Source organism: Arvicanthis niloticus, chromosome 5 (assembly GCF_011762505.2).
Source record: "Arvicanthis niloticus isolate mArvNil1 chromosome 5, mArvNil1.pat.X, whole genome shotgun sequence".
Lineage (NCBI taxonomy): Eukaryota > Metazoa > Chordata > Mammalia > Rodentia > Muridae > Arvicanthis > Arvicanthis niloticus.
Window position 1 is genome coordinate 96140339 of NC_047662.1, and position 26975 is coordinate 96167313.

The following is a 26975-nucleotide window of genomic DNA, read 5'->3' on the forward strand; positions in this document are numbered from 1 at the left end:
CCTGTAGGTAGGTGTTGTAATTTTTATTTTAGGTTTAGAAAGTTGAGGTTCAGAAAGACTATATGCTTAGTAAGTGGTAGATCTGGGATTGAAAGTCAGGTATGTCTAAATCTAAAACTTATTTCTTTCCACTAAATCATAATTGTAAATGACCCAAAGTGTCTCTGCAAGACTTTTACCTCTTCAGTTGATTTGCTAAGGATTGTTTAAGCCCTAGATTGGAGATTATGTTCCGAAGACCATGAGAGTTTTTTAATAGATCTATTGGTTTTGTTGTGTTACCTGTGTAAATGTAGCATTTACATGCACATGAAGGTGCAGTGATACTAGAATTGACCTGTTATTTCTCTTTCCCATTTAAATTTTTAGTAGTTAAACTGATACTATTTTAAACATGAATCTGCTTAAAAGCTTAACCGGACAGCAAAACTGGACAGTCCTGAGAACTCTTGATATGAGTCTTCCGTTGCTCCTGAGCCAGACACTTTCCATCAGTTCTTTACCAGGCCACATCTAAAGTTTTCAGAACCACAGTCAAACCTTGTCTATGCCTTCTTCTGCCCTCTACCTAGTCTTACTTTCAGAAAATGTTAAGTACAGACCAGGGGTTCCAGTTGCTCTAGCTTTTGAATTTATCAGCTTACTCATTTAACAGACATCTATTGAACGCTTATTAGAATATGTAGTCAAATAAGACACGGTCCATGATGTCCACAGACCCTTCCTACCTATCCCAGACGGGAGATTTAAGATGCTAAAGAGGAAAGAACCACTTGAAAGCAGGAGTCTGAAGATACAGATTGTGTCTCCTTGATATATTCTAGGACATCTCCTTAGGAAGTCAGGTGAGTAGGCTAGAGAGAAATGCAAAGAGAAATAGGGAGAAGGTATAATTCTTCATCCTTGCATATATTCTTTACTGGATTGTTGCCAATCTATGTAAGATCACACATGGATTAGAATTTATGGGCTTCTTCCAGAAAATGTCTTGGTACATAAGGGCAATTACAGTGTTTTACCATATCCTCCTCGATACCTTTTCCCATGAAATGTCCATTTTTCCCAGCTGGTTGTATGTGTCCACTTTCTTCTTTTTTCCCCCTCAGGTCCATTTAATCACCCACACTTGAGTATTTCTGAAGTGGTTGGCCTAATGAGGGGCAGTTAGGATTAGAAGTACCAAATTCCTGGAGTAATTGTAGCTAATTTGCCTGAAATAGGTGTGGGAGGGAACATGGTCAGAAAGTCTTTAGCAATTTGAATATTTGCTTCTGGACATAGTATGTTTATATGTTTACAGATACAAAGGCCTATTTTAATATGAGGATATATTTTGAAGAGAAAACACAAATTATATGCCATATATTCTTTTATAGAACTTTTATTTAGTATGTTAACTTATGTCTGAGATTGATGAAGTAGTGTCTATAATAAACTAAGTATATATAATAAACTAAGGAAGTAGCCAGCGTTTGCAATAAACTCACAGTTCCAGTAACATGGAAACGTGTTCATTGTCCAGAGAAACTGACTTCTTTTTTTTTTTTTTCTGTAAACACTCAAATCTTAGCAGTGTGGGTTAGAGGCATGCTGCAGGCTTGTGTCATGGACTCTGAGGGATCCACAGCTATATGTGCCATAACACTGACAGTTAATCATAAGGCAGACCAACCAACCAACTTGATATTTTACACAATATTGAATTAAAGAGTACATTTTTTGAATTCAAGTTGTTTTCCTCTCATTCACTGACAAACTTCAGAAACATGATTAAATTGAAGGTGTGATTATCTCACACTTTGTTTATTGAACGGATACTAAACCTCAATGAGTGATAACTGAAGTAAGATCCTGTGCCTTCTGGGTTTCCCTGCTAATTGGTGTGCTTGTCTGTGTGTAGGTGTCGTTTCAGCCAGATGTTGCATCCAATTTTTGAGGAAGCATCTGATGTCATTAAGGAAGAATATCCAGATAAAAATCAAGTAGTGTTTGCCAGAGTTGATTGTGATCAGCACTGTAAGTAACTGAGTAGGAAGTCTGGAAGAAATCGTCCTAACCCTTCTCTGCACATGCACAAACTTTTTTTCTTTTTTCAAATGTCCTGTTTTCAGTGAAGATGAAATCTAAAAAGGACTGGGACCTAGGATAAATTTCTAATATCTCATCTTTTATGTCTTTTTAACTCCATGTTTCTTATGTAACATTTGTGGGATTTTGTTTTGCTTTAATTAAAATACAGCAGTTTAAATATATAGGTAGCAAATTATAACTAACTATATTTTCTACCAAAGCAAATGCTAAAATCAATAAATACAATTGAACTATAGTTTTGGAAGACAAATGGAGAGATTTTTGTTACTCTGAGAAGCATGCAAACATATAATATTCAATTTAAATAAGACTAAAATTTGGTGTTCATTTAAAATAAGACAGTGTCAGATTTTATTGTGTTTCTATTTGTTATTTTAAAGATTCTGCAAAGACTGGCTTTGTATTTGAAGTGTAATTAGCTGCAATTACTAGTAAATTATTTTTAAAAACTTTTGCTAATCTCTCTAAAAATCTGTTTTTTTTTTCATTTTGTTTGTCTGTGGAAGTACTGTGTAAACTCTCTGCTTTTTAATATAAATAGAAGTCTTTTCTAAGTTGAACTAATGAGGCTAGCAGTTTGTGCTCCTCCCAAGTGCTCTGTACCCAGCTTTCCCTTCTCAGAGCACCAAATGAGTTGATCTAGGTAGGTCTCATGTTGGATGGAGTCTTAGCTCATCTTTGCACTGTGAGTTCCTCAGGTCAGCACTTTCTCTTTTACTTTTTCTTGTGTTCCCAGTTGTAGAGAATTAACAACTTACTAACCTTTATATGTCATACATTTGACAGTTTCTAGAAGACAAAACAACTCATTAAAAGCTTGGTTGTATTGAGTTCTTGGAAAGTTAGTTTATACAAAGCCATCTCTTAATCTACAAATTTCCTGTCCTGTATATTTGACCTACTGATTGCTGTTATTTTGCTCTTGAACGTGTGGTTGTCTGTCTGTCTGTTTGACTCCATTTTTTTAGACAAAGAAATAGAAATAAAGTGGCTTAACCAGTGGTGCAGAGCTTAGTATACACTAAGTCGGAAGAATTAGAATCCTGACTGACCAAATGCCTCCACAGGGCAGTTTTCTTCTTCTCTGTTCCAATCAGACAGCATTGTGAGGATCTGATGGCACTGCTCGATGCTGTATACAAAAGTATTTTCTAACAGCATATCATTTCAAACTATCATGAGTCTTATGCCATATTTCTGTCTGTTAGGATTCGCAGCTGGATTAAATAAAGAGGGCAATAAAATGTAGGTAGAAGCATAGATGTCTCCACACTGCTTTCTTCCTTCCCTGTTATTGACAGCAAGCTAGGCTTTGTGGTCTCAGTGTTCAGAGCCTCCTATTCTTTTTGTATTTAATTAGAGGTTACAATGCAAATGAATGTCCGAGTCCCTGCCAGCAGTGAGTTGAACCATTGTGCTTTCAAACTCAAAGAATTAGTTATTTCCATGATTGAACTGGCTATGTACATCATTTATGCTATATTTTAAACAGATAACTTCAAAAATAAATCCCATTATTTTAAGTTTCTTGTTAATTGAGGAACTTTTCCAATACAGCCATAGTTCAGTTGTTTTTAACCCATTATTGTTTACTCTTGAAAGTTACATCTGCAATGTTAAGTCCTTCCTAAATAGGTTTCTTGTTTGGATAACTTTTCTTTTAAAAGGTAGGACTTATTGGCAACTTATTTACATTTTGTGATATTTTCACTTTTTTGGTGTTTTCTTTAATTTTGTAAGATGTGCTCTACTCTTTCTAGTTTGTACTGGGGAAGTCCTGAGCTGGGACAGGGTTAGGAATTCTGTGGTCTGAGAAGAGCCTGTTGGTGAGAACACCCTCTGCTAGGCTTGCTTTCTGTAACAAAGTATTATTAAGATACGATTGGCATGTGACCCCTAAGTTTAAAACGGAACAGTGTAAGCTTTGGTATATGCTCACTCCATGGTTTATCTCCACAGCTAAGATTCTTGCCATTCCTTTGAATTCCCCTTGTACCTTTTATGGACTTCCCACCCCAGATACAGATACCTTTAGCAGATCCCTTTTTTGGTCATTATCTAAAATTTTATGTAAGCAGAGTCATTTAGCATGTATGCTTTTCTTCTCTTTTTGCTTGGCTTCGTTATTGTGAGATTATTTCATGTAGTATGATGTTATTAATTATTTTAAAGATGTTTGGTTTTGAGACAGGGTCTCACCGTGTAGCCCTGACTGGCCTCAAACACATAGATATCACCCACCTCTGACTTTGGAGTCCTGGGATTAGAGGCATGCACGACTATGCCTGGTTCATTTGTTTTTAATATTCAGTGACGCTCTGTTGTAGGTGATAGTGTTGAGCTTGAGAATGTTTTCATACGCTCATATGACAGTTGTATATTTTTGATAAAGTATCTATTAAAATTGTACACATTTTTGTTGGATTATTTTCCTGTTGTGTGTGTGAGTTTATATGAGTTTTAATCCTGTTTTAAATGTATTGTTTGCAAATATTTTCTTCCATTCTGCTTGGTGCCTTTTTTTTAATTGAGCAGAATACCTGTAACGTAGAGTTGGCACCCAGGCTGTGCTTCTTTGTAGATCTAATCATGTTACATGTGTTTGCGTTGTTTTTACCCAGTCTCGAGATCTCCTTATCTTGTGAAATGCTGTAGGTCTGAAATAGCAGCGTCTCATTTCTCCTAACCCTCGGCCCTTGCCAACTGCCATTCTGCTTTCTACTTTTACAACATGAACATTCTAGATATCCTGCTTACATGAAATTGGACAGCATCTTTGTCATTGATTTTGCTTGGCATGATAAAGATCTTCCCTACAGAGATCTTTAATAAAGCAACTCTGAGATGACCCTTGTTCATGTTGCTTTATTTGGTAGAGGATGTGAGCACATACACTTCACTCTTGGTGAACCAGGAATTATATACCTCTTGAGAGAAGGAATACCTAGGAAGGGAAGGTCATTGGCTGAGTGCTTAGCGTACCAAAATGCCCCCATTGGCATGGAGAAACATTGCAGGTATTTATGCAATGTGACTGAATGTCCAGGGGTCCTCTCAGTTGGGTGTCATGGTTACATGTTCCAGAGCAGGTACAAAGACAGGTAGGAATAGGCTCCTGCTGTTGTCAAAACTCTGAGATTCCTAGGATCTGAACTCATTCAAACTTACCAGTTCTTATGCCTGTCATGGTCTCACATGCCGTACAGTGAGGACTAGCTCCTTGTCAAGGCATTTGTTATAATTTTTCTTTTAAAGTGGTCTATTTCAGTGTTTATTATAAGTGTATAACATATATAATAATGAAAGTTACATGAATCTAGTTTTGTAAAATATTTTATTGTACTAAAACTTAAAGGAAATACTTTCTTTTTGTTTGGATTTATTCAAGTTGCCCAACTCACTACTTAGCATGTAGTCATTCCTAAGTAAAAAAAGGACGTGAATGCAAGCACTATAAAGCTATAATTGATCAGATAGCTAAGACAGCTACTAAGTGACTAATGGGCAGGCAGTAAGTACATGCAGTGTATGCATTGTGGATATACATTGTATGCAGTGTGGATATGCAAGGTAAAGGAAGACCTAGTGCACAAGTATGAGGAATCAAGACATGACATTTTATCATTACAGTCAGTGGTGTTCAGTTTCATAGTTTATTTGTTGAATTTTTATATAGTATTTTTGGCTGCAGTTGACTATGAATGTGAAACTATTATATAGCACATTTTGTTTATCCATCTTACATTTCTGTTAGTATTGCATGAGTGTTTCAGTTTTCTTATATTTTTACTAACAGTATGTGTCCTGTTAATGATATATGTGTGTGTGTGTGTGTGTGTGTGTGTGTGTGTATAGATATATATACACTAAGTTTTTGAGACTACCTGTTATGTAATGGATATGAGGTGATGTGGTTGGTTTGTATTTCCTAAAGCTTACTGATGTTGAATATCTTTATATGTTTGTTGGTTATTAAAGACATGTTAATTTACATCCTTTACTCATTTTTTATATCAGTTTTTATTTTCTGTTATTGAATAGTCAAAGCTCTTTATATATTCTGGATATTAAAACTTTATCACATACATGATTTTCAGATATTTTTGTCATCTTGCAGGTTGTCTTTTTAGTTTGTTATATCTTCATGCATAGTTTTGTTCTTTTAGTCTTATGGTCTAATTTATCTGTTTTTACATAATTTTTTTGCCTATGTTTTAGGTAGCATAGCTAAGAAATCATAGCAAATCCAGTGTCAGTAAGAGTACAGTAAGCTCTCCTGCACTTTAATAGCTTTCCAAATATTAGACCTTATGTTTAGACCTTTAGTGCTTTTTGGCTTATTTTTTACGTGTGGAATAAAAAATAAGGTAAAAGTTTAGCTTTATTTTTGTGCGTATAAGATATCCAGGCTGTCTGGAACCATTTGTTGAAGAGATACCTCCTGCTCCAATCAGATAGTGCTGATTTGCTTATAAAGCAGCTGTCGGTGGAGTATGTGGCTGTGTATTTCCACGTTCTCTCTTCTGCACCATGATCTCTGTCAGACAGTTTCATTGTAGCTCTGTGATAACGCTTGAAATATGGAAATGTGAAACTTCAACTTCGTTCAGGTTTGCCTTTTGTTGTTGTTTTCAGCTTTTTTATTACACTTACTTGTTTTCTTTTTATGTATTGTGCATGCCATAGCATGCATATTGAGGTCAGGGGACAACTTGGAACAATCAGTTCTCTCCTCTACCATGTGAATCTTGGGGATTAAACTCAAGGTGTTAAGCTTGGTTACAGTCACCTTTATCCCCCCACCCCTCCCCCCCACACCTTTTTACACTGTTTTAAAAGTAAAATGTACTTAGCTTATTTCCCCCATTCCTCTCTACCCTCTGTCCCTCCCACACTCTATTCGTGGCTTTTTTTCTCTAATTATTGTTACCTATATATGTGCAAAAATATATCAATGCAAATGTGCTGAGTCTGTTGAGAGATTAGGGTTGACCGTCTGATGCTGGATGACCAATTAGGGAACCCATCCCTGAGGAAGACTCATTTCCCTTTTTTGGACTGTCTTTAATTGCCTGTAGCTCTTTGTCTAAGGAGTGGGGTCCCATGAGTGTCCCCTTTCTATGATAGTATGTTGGTGTTTTCATTGTTTAGGTCTTGTTTAGGCAGTCATATTGTTCTAGGTATCAGATAGAGCTTTCTTGTTTCTAGGAGACTATCTCACAGCAGACTTTCTAGTCCTTTGGCTTTTACTATTTTTCTGTTTCCTCTTCTACAGTGTCACCTGGGTCTGGGGTACAAGAGCTGTGTTGTATCTGTAACCATTGCCCTTTGGTGTTTTGTTTGTTTGTTTGTTTGTTTGAGAGGGTTCCTCTAAGTAGCCCAGGCTACCCTGGGGCTTAAAATGTAGCCCAGCATCAGATGGTCAACCCTAAAATCACACACATATAAGAAACTCAACAGACTCAGCACATCACATTTATATATTTTTGCACATGTGTAGCCCACCCTTGAATTTGTAATCATCCAATTTAAATCTTCAAAGTGCTGGGATTGTAGACCTGTGGCACCATACCTAGCTTAAATGGCTTTGGAAGGGCATATGTCCTGAATTTTAAAATATCTTTTTTAGATTTATTTTATGTGTATGAAGTTTACCTTCCTGTACATATGTTTGTGTGTGTGTGTGTGTGTGTATGTATGTATATGTACATATATATCTATATGTACACCTTGTGTGTGTATAGTTCCTACAGAGTTCAGAAAAGGGAGACATCTCCTAGAACTGTTGTTTGTCTGTAGACTACCATGTAGGTACTAAGAACTGAGGTCAAGTCTTCTGCAAGAGGAGTAAGTACTTGTAACTACTGAACCATCCTTCTGTTCCCATGTTCTTAATTTTGATCAAATCCTGCTTACTAATTTTTAATGGATCATACTTTATATTTTGTATCTAAGTAGTCTGTTCTCTCCTATTATTGCAAATTTTTTTCTGTCATGTTTTCTTCAATAAATTTCATAGTATGAGTGTTTCCATTTATGCCCATTGTTCATCAGGAGTTAGCTTGTACATACGGAACAATGTATGAGTCAAAGTAGGTAGGTGATTTGTTGTATTTAGTTGCCAAACAGGCTAGTGTAGTGACTTGTCAGATCTTGGCTCTTTATGGCCATTTTTTAAAATCTTTATTTTTCATAACCTAGACAATTCCAAGAAGTATTGGTTATATAATTTGTAGAATATTTTTTAGTTTGGGTTTGTCTAGGTTCCTCTCACACCCAGACTTTGCACATCTTTTTTGAGGTTGTTTTGTTTTGTTTTGTTTTTATTTTTCAATACAGAGTTTCTCTATAGCCCTGGCTGTCCTGGAACTTGCTCTGTAGACTAAGCTAGTCTCAAACTCAGAGATCTGCCTGCCTCTGCCTCCTGAGTACTGGGATTAAAGGCAGGTACCACCACTGCCTGATGTGAGATGTATTTTAAACTATGTCTTAGTTTTTGATACTGTTATAAAAGGCTTTGGCTTAATTTTAAAATTTTGCAGTTTATGTAGGGATTGAAATTAACACTTTTGTATTGCCCTGTGTTGGAATTTAATTCCATCAGTTTTTATATAGAATTTGCATGGCTTTCTAATGAAAATAATTATGCTCTATACAAATAAAGTCAGTTTTCCTTCCTGTGGTATTTTCTAAACATATTCTGTCTAGACAAGTTCATGTACTTGTTGCTTTGAGATTAATATTGTAGAGTCAGAAGATCCATTTCCTAGCAAGGTGATTTGAGAATCAAGATGTCATCCTGACTCTGCATGTCTCATTCTGTTAGTCTCCTGTTGGATATTCTAGGAGTCTAGTCTGTCTTGCTCTGACTCAGCTGCTTCACTCAGATGTCTCATCCAGAGTCATAGTGGTGTGTACTGGAGAAGCTCCTATGAAAAGTCTCTAGTTAAATCAGCTGTGAGCTCATTCATTGAGTGCTCACATGGATTTCGGTGTGTTCTTACATTGCCTCAGCTGTGGTCACCCACAGTCTTTTGCGTTGGCTAATAGTATTTATTCAACAAGAGCTTATATGCCTATTCTCTGTAATGACGTGTGACAGGTCCTAGAGATACAGCAACAAACTGAAGTTGGGGTAACATATACTTGTATGCTGTGATAACTTCTCTGAAGGATATTGGGATGCGTTATATTAATAAGCAGAGCATACTCTGATGGCATAGGGAAGCCTTCTCTGAAGGTATGATACAAAACCTGAAGGAAAAGTAGTACTTCCATCATAAGCTCAAACTGTGTGGTGACAGGTATGCCTGTGAGCAAGACCTTACTACGGTGTGGCAAGTATACAGATAGGTGACATCTCTCGGAGTTAAATCTTCCACAGTCCATTTGGGGAAATTTTTGTGTATGTTACACTTTTTTAATCAGTCCACTTTAAAATTGAGGGTGAGGTGAGATTATAAAGTGGAGAAACAACAGAATTACAAGCCAGTGTAGAAATAAAATGGCACTTAAAAAAAATAAAGATCACATGAGTATTTTAAAGAAGTTCTTGGGAAGGCAGTACGTACACCTGCGCATCCCTTAAAACAGGTGGGGAAGTCTTCTCTAGAAGCTGCCCCCTTTCTGCCATTTTGTTGGTTTATCTTGAAAATTCATTTCAGTGAGTCATTTCAGGAGCCACCTACTTGGTTTGCTGCTTGTCTTTCCTTCTGTCTCCTATCCTACCCACTGGCAACTCAGGCAGCTTTCTGTTTTGCCTTTACCTCACTTCCTCATTACCCTCCTTAGTAAGGACATTGTGTGAAAGGTTCAGTTCCGTGCTGAGAGCTTGGGAGGCCGAGTAGTTCCACCCAGTCAGCACTTGAGTTTCAGATTTGAACCGCACATGTCCTTGTTTATCTTCCCTCTGTTCTCTGCACAGCTGAAAGGTTCAGTAGATGAGCTGGACTTACATTAGGAAGGCCACCAACTGTTTCGTGTTACTGCAATCCCAATGTAGAACTTATACTTCACTTTTAAGCTCCTAAAATGCTTTGTTTGCTATACTCATTGTAGGAAATGGATGAACTATAAGGAAAATAGGGAAAGAAAAAGGAAAATAAAGTCATGGCTGCTAGAAAAGAGACAGAAATTTAGCTCAGTCCTAGCTGTTTCTGTCCCTTAGCTGACAGAAGAACAGGTATCCTACAGAAGAGCAGGATGTCAGATCTTGTTTTTGCAATTATTTGACAGTTACTCTCCTCTTCTCTGTCTAGAGGACTTGGGAAAACTACATCTTTAATCAGGATATATGCTGATGTGTACCCCTTAAATGGGGTGGCAAGAATCGCAGTTTCTTATACCAAGGAACTCCAAACTGAAATATGTTTATGGTTTATATGCTATTTGTTGAGGATTTTAAGGCTCTTCTAAGAGTTTGTTCTGTGGAAACAGGAGTAGTAATGGAAGTGGTTAAGTTAGTTACAATGACAGTAATAAAATATAAGGCCAGGTGTAGTGGCATTTATGTTCAACCTCAGCATTTCAGAGGCAAAAGCAGATGAATCTCTGTGGGTTCAAGGCCAGCCATATAATTTATTAACCTACATTAGGAATCTCAGGCTATGCATCCAGGCTAGGATACATAGTGAAACATTGTCTCAATAAATAAATAAGTAAAATGTGAGCCTTGTAAGAGTATGGGCCTCATCTCTGTAGTGGTCTTTCCCAGCTCTGGTATGTAGCAGGTAGACGTGTTCACTTGTGGTTATTGAATAGATGAATGGATTATTGAATGCCCACCAATAGCTGGGGCATGGCAGGTACACTAGTACTTTAAATAGATTATCTCAGGTTTCTAACAGTATGTGTGAGGAGTTTCTTCTGTATTTTTCCACATCTAACTCTTCATTGATTATAAGGAACTATTTTATTTCCACATGCAGAAATTATTGTGTGTCTTACAAGGAAAGAAAATTCATTCAGAATCGCTTGTGACTCATTTGCTGAGTCAGCTTTTACATGTTTCCATGCAGTGATTGACTGCACACATTGAGAGTGTTGCCAGTGCTCTTGATTAAGGAATTGTTACTTAGCTCTCTCTACAAGTTTCTGTAACATGTCAACACTTTCCTGTTTGACTGGCTTGAGAAGTTGCTTTATTCTCAGTTAAAACATCACTGCTAGTTAAGCAGGTTTTACTCAAGATCAGCAAGATAGAAACTAAAATATTAATAATGGTTTTTCTTTAGAGGCTACTAATAATGGTGGCTGAATTGCAAGTGATTCTGTTTTCTTTATAGTTTTTTCCAAAAACTTTTGCCATGTATGCATATTTTGTATATGCATGTGTATGTGTGTATGCACATGCTTCAAACATACTCTTGCCTCTGCTATGGAACGTGAATACATATCATCTGCAGTCTCCTCATTTGAGAGTGTGGGAATAGAATTCACCATTCTGATGGCAGTGCTACCTTTCAGTCTGGAAGGTCCAGTCAGTCTGCCCCTGGTGGGACCAGGTTCTCTGCTGACCTCCAGTGGCTACAGTTTGTATGGCATTACATGTGGACACTCAATGTTGGTCAATGCAGGATCATCTACCCTGCCATTAGCATTTTTTGGAATGTTCTCTGTCCTTGAATTAGACAATATTCTACCACCTACCTGAGTTACTCTTGTCTGTCTGTCTTACAGTCTACTTGAGCCTTCCTTATTTAAAATTAAGCTTTTATTAGAGCTGTATTTAAATCCTGGATAAAGAACACAAAAATATAATTGGCTCATGTGTGTAAGACAGAATTCTGTTGGTCATGGTAAGAATATTTGGAAAATAAACAACTATATAGAAAACCACCCAGCACTGCATTACTTGGGGAAAATAAGCCTCAAGGTCACTTAAGTTTTCTGTCTTGAGTTTTGTTTTGATGGTGTTTCTTGAAGAGGCTGTTTGTTTTAGGGCACCATGGTTTGAGAATAGGAAGAGAGATGGAAACAGCAGTAGTCCTTTTCCTGGATTCCGCAGTGAGAACCTTCTGATGAAACCATCTCTGATAATAGTAGTGGGCCATAGACGGGACAGGACCATGACACACTTGGCCCACTTGGAACTCTCCTGGGTATTAGTGAGGCAGTTAGGAGGAATTCATCAAGGAAAATTTAGTGACCATTGAAGCAAAATACATGCTAATTTTCCAGTCAGGAAGTTATTAACCTCCTGAAATTTCTAGTTCCTCTGACATCCATTTTAACATTTGATCTATCTAGTTAATTTTTTAAAAAGCATTTATTATACCCCTGAAGTCATTCTTTGTTGCATTGTTAAAATGTTAAGCTGTAATTATCTTAAAATCACTTTTGGGCAAAGCTTATGAAAAGTCACCTTTATGTCTGAAATTATTGATCAATGTAATTTTAAGGGTTTTACTTCTTAATAATTAAAAATTACCTCATTGTGCAGCATAACTGCTACTGTGATGTTTGAGGATTAATTCATTGACTGGTCTCCTAATACCCTTCAAATATTAGTTAACTTTTTTCTTCATAACTAGATTTTTAAGGCAGCCTGACAATTATAATGACTGACTAGGGAAACAGGCTGTGGCCGCCTATGCCAGGAGTGCTGCAGCAGTTCTTTATAGTGCTTCTGTTACTGCTGGGTGAGTATTTTCAAAGTCCAACCCCATAGCTATCTGGCCAAGTTATCACAAACAGAATAGCATTCAAATGCTGTTAACAGAACTTCAGACCCTCAGGATCTCTCTGATCTTACTATCCTCTGCTATATAAAACCTTTTTCTTTTAGTGTATTATGTTTTCATTACACTCATTGATTTATCAGTTTTAGAAAGTTAAAAAGGGGGAAACAAGAAAGACCAAACCTGTGAATGCAATTTGGTTAGGTGGGTAGGGCTTGGGGAGAATCTAGGAGAAGTTAGGGGAGGGGGGTAAAAATGATCAAAATACATTGTATAAAATTCTCAAAGATCTAGTTAAGATACTATTTTACAAAAAGAAAATTGAAAGCATTGTAGTATCTCTAGTAGAGTCTTTTACTGTCCATTTTCAAACTGATTCTTAGATTGCAAATTTAAAATAAAACCACTCCTATTAGACTGGTCATTTTTGTGCTGGTCTGTCACATATCCTTCCTGCCAGACCCTTGGAGTAAAATAAAGACCAGATGTGTTCACCCCTTGCTGGAAGCTTAGACACTCACTTAATTTATGCTAACACTAACTGTACACTTAAGTTGTACATGACAGGATCTTTGTAGGGCTTGATATTTTCAGTTTAAATTTTGAGGATTTGGGTTTGCCATTATGATGGACAAAATTTCATCTGGTAGTTTAAATTAATAACTTCCTGATTACAACTGAGCATGTTTTTATGTTTATTGGCCATCTGTGATTCATGAATTGAACAATTTCTTTAGTTCACTTAGTTTTTGATGATCCTTTTAAAATGCAGTTTTCTTTGTTTTGTTTTTTACCCATATGATCATTTGTTTCTTGTATATGTTACAAATACCTCTCTTCTAGTTTGTCATAAAAACCCATGGTCTTGCCAGGTATGATGGTGCATGCAGGTTGGTGGATCATGAGTTCAAGGCTAATCTGGGCTACATAGTAAATTTGAAGGCAGCTTGGGTTGCATACTGAGACCCTGTTAACAAAAAAACAATCCAAATGTATCTTTTCAGCCTCAAAGTACTTTCTTGTCTATATGGGACTCCAAAATCTGTCAAGTCTCTTGGCAGTGTGTGATCCTGACTCAAGGTTACAGGTTCCATGCTTAAGTAAACATTGTCCCCTAAGGACCCCAAGGCTAGAACAGCCTTCCTCTGTTTTCTGCCTGCTTCTCCTCAACACCCATCCTCAGTCTCCCGTGTTGCCCTGGCACTCAGTAAATGCCCTTTAAGACTATGCTTTGTGTCTCAGGGCCCTCCCAGGCTCCTCTGCTGGGCAGGTGTGTTGTCTGTGAAAGGCTTCATGGCATCTGTCTCTTTTGCTTTTGCAGGAGTAACACTGAGTCCTAAACTACAACTGCCAATTTAATTTCCAAAAGGAAACCTCTAGGGAAGAACGTGGCTGTGATCCTGGCTCATCTAGAAAGGGACCTTTCTTTGAGGGACATTTCAGTTTATTTAGTCATTGTGGCTTTCATGGTTTCTGTTATCTTTAAAACTGTACCTTTTTTAAAAGTCCAATTTTTGCTAATTATTATAGTGAAGCAGTAGATGTTGGCTACCTACTGTCCTGCCTGGCAGTGAAGCGCCTGCTGTAGATGGGCGTGCTTGTCCTGTAACGTGTAAACATGCCCTGCCAGCATATCACACTAAAAGCTCCAAGCAGACATCAGCGGCAAAGCTTTTAGTGTTTCATCAAATTACTTGGTATTTATTTAAATATCTTTTATCAGATAAAGAAAGCCATTCACTTCTACTTCTGAAGTGTGAATGGATGTTGAATTTTATTGAATGGCTTTCTGCTCCTTTCAAGGTAACGCAATATTTCTTTTTTTAGGGTTGTGAGTTGTTTTTAACTGATTTTAAAATATTAATCTAAACTGAAGTGCTAGGCTAAGTCCAGCTTGATCATGATATATTCTCCATGGCATACAGTGCTAAATTAAGTTTGTTAGCTTACTTGGTAATCTTACTTATGTTCTTAAGTAAGTTTAGTGTGAGCTTTTCTCTTTCCACAATGCATGCCCTTATCCATTTTCTTAAAAATATCATGGAAACATAAACAAGTTGAGAAGTATTTCATCTGTTTGTATTTGCTGGGATAATTTAAGTGACATTTCTGGCTCCTAAGACTCTTTCTAGTATTTGCTAAATGAAAATGGCAGGGAATGAAGTTTTTTGTGTGTATTGCAGGGGCTAAGTTACAATTTCAACTTCTTCAATAATTCTGCGACCATTTATACGTTTGATTTCTTGTTGGTTGGGTTTTGTAAGTTGTATTTTTCACGAGAATGTTTCCATTTATTTAAACCTTTATACTTATTGGCATTAAGTAAGTCATTGATAATAGCCATCAGAATAAAGATCTCCACAAACACTATTGAGAGAGAAAAGCATATTAAAAGTTGATGCTAAACTAGGGATATGTTCAGTGCTAAAATGATCACCTGCATAGACAAGAGCCTGGTTTTGTTTGTATGTAGCAGTACAAACAAATTTTAAAAAGAAATTAGTGTCACTTCCAATTCAAGTGCGCTGAATCACCTTGGTTTTATTTATTATTTATTCTTATGAATTAATAAATGCAATGTTTTGAAGTATATATACCTGAATGGTTAAAGGTCACTAACAAATGCATAGTTTCTCATGGCTTTGATTCTTATGGCGAAAGCTCGTAACACACCCTATTTTCAAAACTTAGCATGGTATCATTAACTGTTGTTACCGTGATGCACAAAACCCTCTAGATTTATTCCTCCTGAATGTGATTATGTATTTTCTGACCAGCACTTTTACCAGCTTCATTAGTTACCCTGCTGTCCAGTAATTGCCATTGTACTCTTTTTTAAATCAGACTGTTTCTTAGATTCCACATATCATTGAGATCACGCAGTTTTGTGCTTGATTTATACCACTTAGACCTTCCAGGTTTATTCATGTTGTAACAAGTGACAAGGTGTCATTATTTTTTTAATTGCTTGCAATCTGTTACACTTTTTTTGTTTGTTTGTTTTGGTTTTTTTTTGTTTTTTTTTTTCACTCAGTGGTAGGCAGAGGTATTTAGGTGATTCTCTATCTTGAATGTTGTGAGTAGTGCTTTTATAAACACAGCAGTGTGCTCTCCTCAACATTGTTCTCCTTGGAATTTTCTGAGGAATTTCCGCACTGCTGTCTATAATGATTCTTTCAGCTCTTTTACATTCTCACCAGAAGTAATGAAAAAGTCTCCCTTTTCCACCTCCTCGCCAACACTTGTTAGCTTTCGTCTTTTTGTTAAGAGTCTATCTAATTGGAGTTCATGGTGTCTCTGTCCTTTTCCTGTGTGTGTTGCTGGGGCCAGGCTAGACTAGACAAGCATTCTTCTACCTCTGTGCTGTTTCTTAGCCTCTCCTTGTGGTTTTGAGCTACAGTTCCCTGATGGTTGGTGGTGGTGGCATTTCTCCTCCATGTTTCTTCATGTACCTACTTTTATGAGCTATATATTCAGATCTTTTGCCCACTTTTAAATTGAGTTACTTGTATTTTTACAGTATACTTGTTTGAATTCTTTATAAATTTTGGTCTCTGCAGATGGGATGGATCCTTAGGTGGGTCAGTCTCTGGATGGCCTTTTTTTTCTTCAATCTCTGCTCCACTCTTTGTCCCTGCAGTTCCTTTTGACAGGAGGAATTCTGGATTAATATTTTTGAGGTGGGTGGGTGACCCCATCCCTCAACTGGGGGCCGTGCCTATCCACTGGATATGGCCTCTACAGGTTCTATCTCCCCTTTGTTGAGTGTTTCAGTTTGTTTGAGATAATCCTATTTGCCTGTTTGCCCTTTTTGCCTGTACTTCAGAAGTCTTATCCAAATATTCTTTGCTCAGGCTGATAGCATGAAGTGTTTCTCGATTTTGTATTTTATTCCTGTAGGTTGAGACTTTTCATTCTTAGTGGCATTACTGATATCAAATACTTTATCTACCAAAAATCTGTCAAAGCAGCAATACTGGTATTAATGTTTTGAATATTTTATACCCATGTTAAATATTTACATGGTTTCAAGCTCAGAACTATAAAACCAAATGTAAGAATGAAATCTAAATTTCTTCCATAGCATTTCTCATTTTCTCCTTTTTTTGGTTTTCTTTCAATTTTCTTCTTTTCTCCTTTGAAGGTAGAAGAGGGACAAATGTCTAAGCTTGAGCACATGTTTGTGTGTTTGTACATACATATATTTATATTTCTTCTCTACATTTCTTATGCTCTCACATCTTGCTGGTTTTTCACTTTCTACTGCATCCTTCAGAAACATACAGTGTTCTTTTTATTCTCTTATGTAACAGTCTGGCACCATATATTATGGACACTTTAATAAAGGTGCCCATCCTTTAGTAAACCAGTCTCTGGGAGATACTTGGGAAAATTTTAACTTTTAAGAAAGATATTTTCAATTCTCTAAACAGCCATTTCATCAGTGGTCAGAGGACGTGTTGATCCAGTTTTAAAGCATTTTAAAAAATTATTTGTTTTTTTTTTTTTTTAATTATTTATTTCATGTATATGAGTACCCTGTAGCTGTCTTCAGACACACCAGAAGAAGACATTGGATCCCATTACAGATGGTTGTGAGCCACCATGTGGTTGCTGGGAATTGAACTCAGACCTCTGGTAGAGCAGTCAGTGTTCTTAACCACTGAGCCATCTCTTCAGTCCCGTTTTAAAGCGTTTTAATTAAATGTCAGTGTCTCTATGTGTCGCTGTAGATGTTTATTTGTCAGAGAGCATCTGCAGTGTGCTGGAGAGTGAAGGCTTATGTGACTAATCCACATTTACATGTAGGCTTTTATCCACCATCTCTTTTGAGAACTCCAACCTTAACCTCTAATATTCCTTTAGTGTTCTCTAAATGCTTGTCCTGGAGAGAAACAGTGCAGCCTTGACTTAGCAAATGTTGTAAGTACGCCTGCCTCTTTGTGAGCACTGCAAAGGCCTTGGGATATGTAATTTATCTCCTGTTTATCACACCCCTCCTAGTTTATATGCTGCAATTGCCATGTAGTTTTAATTTATACCCTACCTCACAAGACATAATTATTATAATGCTATTTTTATATTCTGATATCCATGTGCCATACTATATGATGTGTATTTGATTCATGAAAAAAACCTTGTTGTAATAGAAGTTACTCTTCCTGTAACTGGTGGAAAGTGAGGGCATTACAGTTTATACACGTTAAAGATGTATGCATCCTATAAGCAGTAGATTCAGAATTTAAGTTCAGGCAATGAGTCTAGAGTCTGGTCTGATACCAGTGTAAAATATTTTCTTTTATCTTTCACTAAGAAAGAAGAGATGTAATAAATAATTGTAATGTTTCTGACTGTTGAACTATTAGGTTTACCCTGACTGAGTGCTAAAGTTAACTTCCTTTCATATATTCTTTTAGCTGATATAGCCCAGAGGTACAGGATAAGCAAATACCCAACCCTGAAATTATTTCGTAATGGAATGATGATGAAGAGAGAATACAGGGGCCAGCGATCAGTGAAAGCGCTTGCAGACTACATCAGGCAACAGAAAAGTAACCCAGTCCACGAGATTCAGAGTCTAGATGAAGTCACCACTCTTGATGTAAGTTACTTATGGTAGATGAAGTGTGCACTGCCTGTGTAATTAATGTGAACAAACCAAAATGCAAATATAGAATCTGCACATTCTCTTACAGTTTACTGCAGTATACTTGTCATATACAAACTGGAAAGACTTTGTCTGGGATTCATTCTCAAGGGAATCTCTAATGTTTACCAAACTTCAGATAAAATGTGTAGCAAACAATAAAGCTGCACTAATTGATTAATGTAGGCAAAAGGAACCAGAATTATAAATAGAAGCTTAAGTCAGACACACATGCCAGTTTTCCCGTTTCCCTTGGTTGGTACCCGCAGAGTGTTTACTTTCATCACCAGTGCAGCTCTTTCTACAATGTAGTGTCCTTTAAAGGAGCCTCTCTTGATAAACTTAGCAAATCCCATAACACACAAACACCAAAAGTATAAACTATAGTGTTTAGTCCTTATTCCAGTCTCTATAAGTGACCATAAATTAGCCACTTCCTATTTTATGGTTGCTGTCGGAGGAACACGGCTCCTGAGCCAGACATGAAGGACATTTATGAGTCACATCACAACAAACCTTGTGAGCTGATGAGCTGTCTTATTATTGCTGCCCTCCAGCCCCTAAGTCCTGTTAGAAAATGCAGAGGGCCACTGTGGATGCTCATACAGGCCGTAGGTTGTGGTACATAGGAAGAGATGGCTAGACTTGGAGAGCTTGCCATTCCAGAGCAAGCAGTACATTTCCCTTTTTTTTTTTTTTTTTTTTCCTTGAGCAAGACAATATGCCAACCTTAATGTTTTTGGCTGCAAGCACAGCTGTAAGAACTGGCCTGCATTAAGTTACAGTTATATTTTATTGTAGCATATTGTTTTTAACCCAGCATAATCGTTCATAGCTTTGAACTAGGCATTAAATGCTACCCTTGTATCTGTAATTATTCTTCAGTTGAACTAACTGAACTATAACCAGAGCTATCTGAGTTACAGAATAAATAAAATAAATAAAACAGAATAAATAAAATAAATAAAAGCATGCTCTTACAATTTTATATGTTGCAAAATAATTAGATGCTTTATTTTACAGCGCAGTAAGAGAAATATCATTGGATACTTTGAGCAGAAGGATTCAGATAATTACAGAGTTTTTGAAAGAGTAGCAAGTATTTTGCATGATGACTGTGCCTTCCTTTCTGCTTTTGGGTAAGTATGTTAATAATCAGCAGCCTGCTAGGAGGTGAGCGTGGCTATCATGTTCAGTTCTTGTTATATTTGGTCATGTTCTAAAGATGACTCAGAACTTTTCAAGTCACCAACCAGTATTTATACATGTGACTAATCCTTTAAGGGCCTTACTGTTTGTTTTTCTGTTGTGTTATGTTTCAGAATGCAGGTAAAAGCATAAGAATGGCTCAGTTAATCATGAGCTCTTACTTGGTTGATTCACTGACCCTTATACCAGGCAAACTGCTAACCCATGACAGCCCAGGTGACTGAGCATGTTCTCTTTGTAGTTAAGAAGCATAAGTTTGTTATCTTCCTTCATCCCCATGTCTCTACCACCTTCCTTCATAGCTTTCTTTCACTTTCAGTTCTTGTTGTATTTGGTCATATCAAAAGAATACAGCCCACCCTCCACACACATACACATACCCCTCAGCTGGGGATTCATACCAGGACGTTATACATGCTAAGCTTCTGTTCCACCCTGATCTGTAGTTCAGCCTTAAGTTTGCCTTTCTAATATTGATCTTTTCACTCTTGTATACTGTCCTTATAGCTATCTCTGGGACTTTGATCCATCAGGTTTCCCTGCTTTCTCATGGTTTCACCCTGACCCATACAGAAACTGCTTTCTTTTCCCAGAATCATGTTTCTCTCTTTTCTAACTCACCACTTTCATCTTGAGCTATAAATCCACCTTTTTCTTTTCATTTCTACTTTTTTATAGTATTTTTGTTTTGTTTTGGTTTTTCAAGACAGGGTTTCTCTGTATAGCCCAGGCTGTCCTGGAACTCACTCTGTAGACCAGGCTGGTCTTGAACTCAGAAATCCACCTGCCTCTGCCTCCTGAGTGCTGGGATCATAGGCGTGCGCCACCACTGCCCAGCTTCATTTCTACTTTTTTAAATGCTATTTTATGCTTAGTTACCTTGACTTTCTCAAACTCTTCCAAATAAAAACCCTTAGCTTCTTGGAATCTGACTTCCTTCTAATGAAGCTTGTCTCTGAATAGTCACAAAATGACTCCTTGATTGTTTGACGTACTAGGTTTTCTTCAGTTTATCCCCTTGAATTCTCTAAAGGTGGAGACATCCCTGCTTTATTTTTCTCCACTTGAGAACATTTGATATTGAATTTCTCTGGTTTGCCCCTCACAGGTCCTTTTTCTTCTTGATCCTTTTATCCCAGAATGTAATTATTCAGGGTTCTGTCCTTGACAATGTCTTCTTGGAGGCTATCTTAGCTACCTTTGCTGTTGTGTAGTGTAACTTCTTTTATTTGGGGCTCGTTATCATTGTATTAGGCTGATTAAAATAGCTGTTATGATGGCTTCTCCAGTTGATGACTCTTGATCCTTGCTTTCATGCTTTTGTGGATTTTATTGGTGTTTCACTGTGAGCGTTATCAGTGTACAGTATAGGTGGGAACACCTCTGGCCTGGGCTTTCACATCACTGCTGTCTATGTGTAATGTGTGTGCCATATAACCCACCTCAGACACTTTGAGCTAGCCTCTGCCTTATGAAGAGCCTCTGCTTTTCCTGTCTCTGGAAGTAGTTTTGATTTTTTTAGGATTCCAGAGTGGCTGAACTAATTTGCATCTAACAGTAAACGAGGTTCTTCTTTTCTACAACCTCACCAACATTTGTGCCATTCTGTATGCAATGAGATGAACTCTCAAAGGTGTTTTAATTTGCATTTCTCTCATTGCTAAGACTGATAAGTGCTTTTTGAGGTATTTCTAAGCTATTTTTATTTCTTCAATTGAGAACTCTGTATAGAAATCTAGCCCATATTTTAAATTGGGACATTTGTTTCCTTGACTTTTGTGTGTGTGTGTGTGTGTGTGTGTGTGTGTGTGTGTGTTTTAGTTCTTTGTATTTGCTGGTCATTAATTTTCTTTAAGATGTGTAGCTGGCAAAGGTTCTCACTCTGTGAGACTAGACTGTTTCCTTAGTGGTACAGAAGCTTCTTAGTTTTTCAAGTTTCCAGTTATCCATTGTTAGCCTTAAATCCTATGTAGTCTGTTCAGAACGTTCTTTTCTTCACCCATACCTTGTAGGGTGGTGCCTATGTTTTCTTCTAGAAGTTTTAGTGTTTTAGGTTTTTGTTTTGTTTTGTTTTGTTTTTTTGTGGTTTTTTGAGACAGGGTTTCTCTGTGTAGCCCTGGCTGTCCTGGAACTCACTCGGTAGACCAGGCTGGCCTCGAACTCAGAAATCCGCCTGCCTCTGCCTCCCAAGTGCTGGGATTAAAGGCGTGCACCACCACCGCCCGGCTGTGTTTTAGGTTTTAAATTGAGGTTTTTAATACTTTTGGATCTAATTTCTATGCAGGATTATAGGTGTGAGTCTAATTCTTTGGAGTATGGACATCAGAACTGATGTCCACACTGAGAAAACTCTCAGAAGCGTTTGTTGAAGATGTTGTCTTTTCTATAATGTAGGAATGTTTTTGCCTTTGTCGGTATCAAATGGTTATAGTTACAAGTACTCATGTTTGCTGGGTCTTCTGTTTTGTCCCGTTGGATCATGTCTGCTTTGTGCCAGCACCATTCTGTTCTTTGATTCTTTGGTCACTATGGCTCTATAGTATATCTTGAGATCTGCAATAGCAATCCCCTTGTATTCTTTTTGCTCAGGATTATTTTGGCTATCTAGGATTGTTTCTGGTTCCATATGAATTTAGACTTTTTTTTCCCCTATTTCTGTGAAGAATGTGTCTATTTTGATTTGGTCAACATTGAATATGTAAATTCCTTTTGGTAGGATGGTCATTTTTACAATATCAATTCTGTTAATCCATGACCACTATGTCTTTCTCAATCTCTTCAGAGATTTGAGGTTCTCATTGTAGAGGTCTTTTACCTCCTTGGTTGGGTGTATTCTTAGATATTTTGTTGTATTTGATGCTGTTAATTGGAAGTGTGATCATGATGTCTCTCTTGGTCTATAGAAAAGTTACTGATTGTACACTGTCCTACTTTTCTGAAATTGTTGATTATTTCTAGACATTTTCTGGTGAAGTTTTTTGGGATCTCTTATGTATAATATTATATCATCTACAGAGACAGCTTGACTTCTCCTTTTCTTATTAGTATACCTATAATTTTTTTTCTTGTTTTATTAATGAGATTACTCAGTGTTTCTTCATTTAGAATAATGTGGCTGAAAGTTTGTCATATATAGTTCTTACAATCTATATATGTATGCTTCCTTTCGTCCTACCCTCTACGACTTTTATCATGAAAACATTTATTATGTCAAAGTTTTTTTTTTCTGCATCTATTGAGATAGTCGTGTGGTTTTTATCTTTAAGTGCATGTATATGGTTTATTATACTTACTGACTTGTGGATATTGAACAAACCCTGAATTTCCAGGATAAAGCAACCTTGATCATGGTGGATGATCTTCTTGATAAGTTTGTATTCAGTTTGCTAATTCTCATTGAGGATTTTACCTCTCTGTTCATCAAGGATAACAGTCTATAGTTGTTTGTTTGATTGATCTTTACCTGATTTGAGTATTAGAATAATACTGGCTTCAAAGAACAAGTTTTGGAGTTTTCCTTCTGTTTCTGGTTTGTTTGTTTTCAGGATTTAGGAAACATTGGTTATAGTTCTTCCTTGGAAGTCTGATAATTGTCTGTTTTGAATCTACCTGGACCGGGTCTTTTAGACTTGGAAGTTTAGCTTTGTGCAGTGGCAGTATCGTAGCCAATGAGGTTTATCCAAGGCGCGATTATTGCTGATACACGTGGACGCTGATTACAGTTTCAGTTAACTCCTTTGTTGTGGATCTGTTTTGATTGTTGGTCTCATCTTGGTTTAATTTTAATATTTTGGATGAATCAAGAAATTCATTTATTTCTTTTATATTTTGCAAATTAATGAAGTAGAGTTTTAAAAAGTATTCCCTTATAATATTCTGTATTTCTTTGGTGTCTGTTGTAATGTTCCCTGCTCATTTCTTATTCTGTTAATTTGCGTTATTGCTTTCTTTCTTTTTGTTAAGTGGGCCAAGAGTCTGTAGATTATCATCTCAAGGAACCAGCTATTAGAGTAACTGATTTGTTAAATTTTCTTTGTTTCTATATCATTGCCTTCTGCTTTGATTTTATTTCTTCTGTGACCCACTCATTTCATTCCACTTTCTTTAGACTATTCTACATAACTGCTGTGTTTATATTTCTACCCAGCCTCCTCCTTCCAACCCCCTCTCAAATTCACGACCTCTGCTTTTTAAATTATTGTTTCATATATAAAAATACATATACAAGTATACATATATGTACACACACACACACACACACACATCTTGCTGAATCCATTTAGTGTGTATTTGCTTAGGGATGATCACTTGAGATTGGATAACCTGTCAGTGGGCTCATCCCTAGGGAAGGCTCATTCTTCCTCTCTCAGCAACCATTAATTATCTGCCTTTAGCTCTTCTAGAAGTAGAGCCTTGTGATACTTCTCTATCCATGTTGGAATGTCAGTTGATGTTGTCATTGTACAAGTCTTGTTTATGCAGCCATATTGTTGAGATTTCATGGGTACAGCTTCCCTGCCATATAAAGAAGACACAGTCTCCCAACAGAGCTTCTGAGTCCTCTGGCTCTTGCAGTCTTTCTGTCTCCTCTTTTACTATATTCACTGAACTTTAGTGTAGGGATTGTATTGGAGATGTATCAACTAGCTTTGGTACCTCATAGCCACTTTTTTCCTGAATTTTAACCAGTTCTGGATTTCTGTAATGGTCTTAGTCTGCTGACAAAAGAAACTTCTTGATGAGTGATGAGCTATGTGTATCTGTGGGTGTAAGTATTTAGAATGCAGTTAGAAATTAAACTATAGGAAAATGGAAGCAGTAAGTTCTCTTCTAGGTTCCATGACCTCAGCAGCTGTGGATAGCTGGCTAGGTTTGCAGTACTAAGCATAGATTTCCTTGTTATTAAGCAGGTCATTAAGTCCAGTTATACAGCTTTGTTTGCCCCAATGGGTGCCACAGTTAAACACTTGGGAATGTCTTGCCTTGTTCATTATTGTGTGGTTTGTAGGCTTTATAGCTAGGTAGGGCCATTTCATTCTCCCTTGGCTGTTACACAGCTCCTTTGGATACTATAAGAGCAAGTCCTCAGGGAGGGGGCTTTTAGGTCAGTTTCAGTTTGATTTCTCCAAGACCTGTGTCCAAAGTTTTAGTGTCTTTAGCAACAGGATCATCCCTTCAAGTTCTAAGGGGCAACCAAAGACAGTACCAGTAGCCTATATTATTTTGGTACTCTCTCAACTCTCCCTGTCAACAACTAGAAGGAAAGTGTTCCAAGCCTGACAAATTGAGTTTTTGTTAGATAGTTATGGCTTTTGGAGAAAGTATCACACCCAGTGGTATAATTTCATTAAAACTTCATATATATATATATATATATATATATATATATATATATATATATAATATAAATACAAGTTGACTCTTAAGTAAACATAAGATAATGTTCCCCTACAGCTTTTAGAAACCTTTAGTATCTTATTGCTCTGCCTGTTGCGCTTTCTCAGTATTGCCCTCCATCCCCTCTTCACTTTTCCCATTTCCCTCTTCATAGCACCTGTGTCTCCCAGTTCCCCACTAGAGCTCCTTCCTTATATTCTTACTCTCTGTCTAGGTTAGACCCCTTTGCTTTTTTAGAAACTAAGGATGTATCCGTGTTTATTTAATCCTCAAATTATGTACAGGAAGAGAAACTTACTCATTTGACCGAGGGCTTTCTGTAGAGTTCTCTCACCAAATATTTATTGTACTAGATAACTATTTGTTATACAAGACCAAATATTTGTATGCAAGATACTGTACTAGGCCTAGGAAATGACAAGTGTCCAAGTGTACAAACATGCTTTCTAAAACTTTTTATGATTTTATGATTTTTATGTAGATTATTTCAATTCAATATTTTTTTAGAATTTGCAAGTTTAAAAAGTATAAAGTTAATATATTTTATTAATCTCTGTGAACAAATTAATGTCCTTAATATGTAGATTTCAATCAGTCTAGAGTCAAAATTGCTATCACGCTGATCCTGCTAATTCAGGCTTATAAAATCCTAATACCAACAGCTGACTGAAACATTATTTTAAAAAGTCTGCCTCATCTTAGTTTGCCTTTAAATGTATGCTTGTCTTCCTATTGCATAGTTTTGTGGATGGGACAAATAATGAACAAGAATACATTTCATGGTTTTATAATTTATACACTGCAATAATTAATGAAGTCTATTTTATTAAAGTACATTGTTTTCCATAATACATTATTTTTTTTTTTTCCTCATCAGAGATCTTTCAAAACCAGAAAGGTACAGTGGAGACAATTTAATCTACAAACCACCAGGGGTGAGTTGCTATTTTACAGACTGCTCAAAACACCATATCTAATACAATTATAATATAAGCCTAACTTTGTTTTAAATGCTAGTAGAATCATTGATTATTTTTTTGGGGGTGGGGGGGGGGAGGTGTTTTTCAAGACAGGGTTTCTCTGTGTAGCCCTGGCTGTCCTGGAACTCACTCTGTAGACCAGGCTGGCCTCGAACTCAGAAATCCACCTGCCTCTGCCTCCCAAGTGCTGGGATTAAAGGCGTGCGCCACCACTGCCTGGCTAATTTTTAACTTTTTAAGTACTAGGGATTGAACCAAAGGTTTGTGTATGCCAGGCAAGTGCTCAGACACTTCTGCATTCTGGTCTTTTACTGTTTTTGAGATAGGGTCTCTCACTAAGGTGCCATGCTTGCCTTGAACTCGAGATCCTTCTGCCTCAGCCTCCATAGTGGTAAGGAGTAAAGGTTCGTCCTGCCATGATTAAATGATGTAACTTTAAAACCATCATGGTCTAGTAATTCATGTTTCAGAGTGAAGATTGGTCACAGGAGCCCAAAAGTACAGGCCTGCAGTGCCATCAGAGTCCCCTGACTTCTCTCCCTGTCTGTCTCTGTTGCATTCAGTCTGGGAGCTAAATGTTGAAGATATGCAGCAACCCATGTTTGTCACCACTTGTATTGTACCTGCCAACCTCTAGACCTGCTAATAAATTAGCTTCTTGACAGTAAAAGCACCTAGTTTGTTTTAAACTTGGCTAAATTGTTTTTTCTTTTTCCAAAATAAATTTAAAAAAAAAAAAATCAGTTCTTTTGGAGAATTTCATACTGTATGTCATATTCACTCTCCTCCCCCAACTCTTCCTAATTCTCAGAACTTAAATACTCGTAGGTATGTAGCTTTCTGTAGAGACAGATTGACTTACAGGCCTACACCATGGCAGAAAGCTGCCCATCCTTACTCTCCTGTGGATATGAGTTGCCAATAACTCAACTGATAAGAGAGGGATTGTGTGCCCAGCTCCCTGCTCCATGT

General features: G+C 37.0%; 1 protein-coding gene and 1 pseudogene across 3 annotated transcripts in view; both read left to right on the forward strand.

Annotated features, from left to right (window-relative positions):
• Positions 1–26975, forward strand: part of Erp44 (endoplasmic reticulum protein 44) — a 91343-nt gene that overhangs the window by 42507 nt on the left and 21861 nt on the right. For 2 of the 3 annotated variants that reach the window (XM_034503465.2, XM_034503466.2), the window contains exons 4-7: positions 1901–2016; positions 18188–18372; positions 19441–19556; positions 25901–25958. In XM_034503465.2, coding sequence (XP_034359356.1) covers positions 1901–2016; positions 18188–18372; positions 19441–19556; positions 25901–25958 — 475 coding nt within the window. The remainder of the gene's footprint in view (positions 1–1900; positions 2017–18187; positions 18373–19440; positions 19557–25900; positions 25959–26975) is intronic. The other variant, XM_076934996.1, reaches the window with a different exon arrangement.
• LOC117709760 (U4 spliceosomal RNA) lies at positions 23266–23328 on the forward strand (annotated as a pseudogene).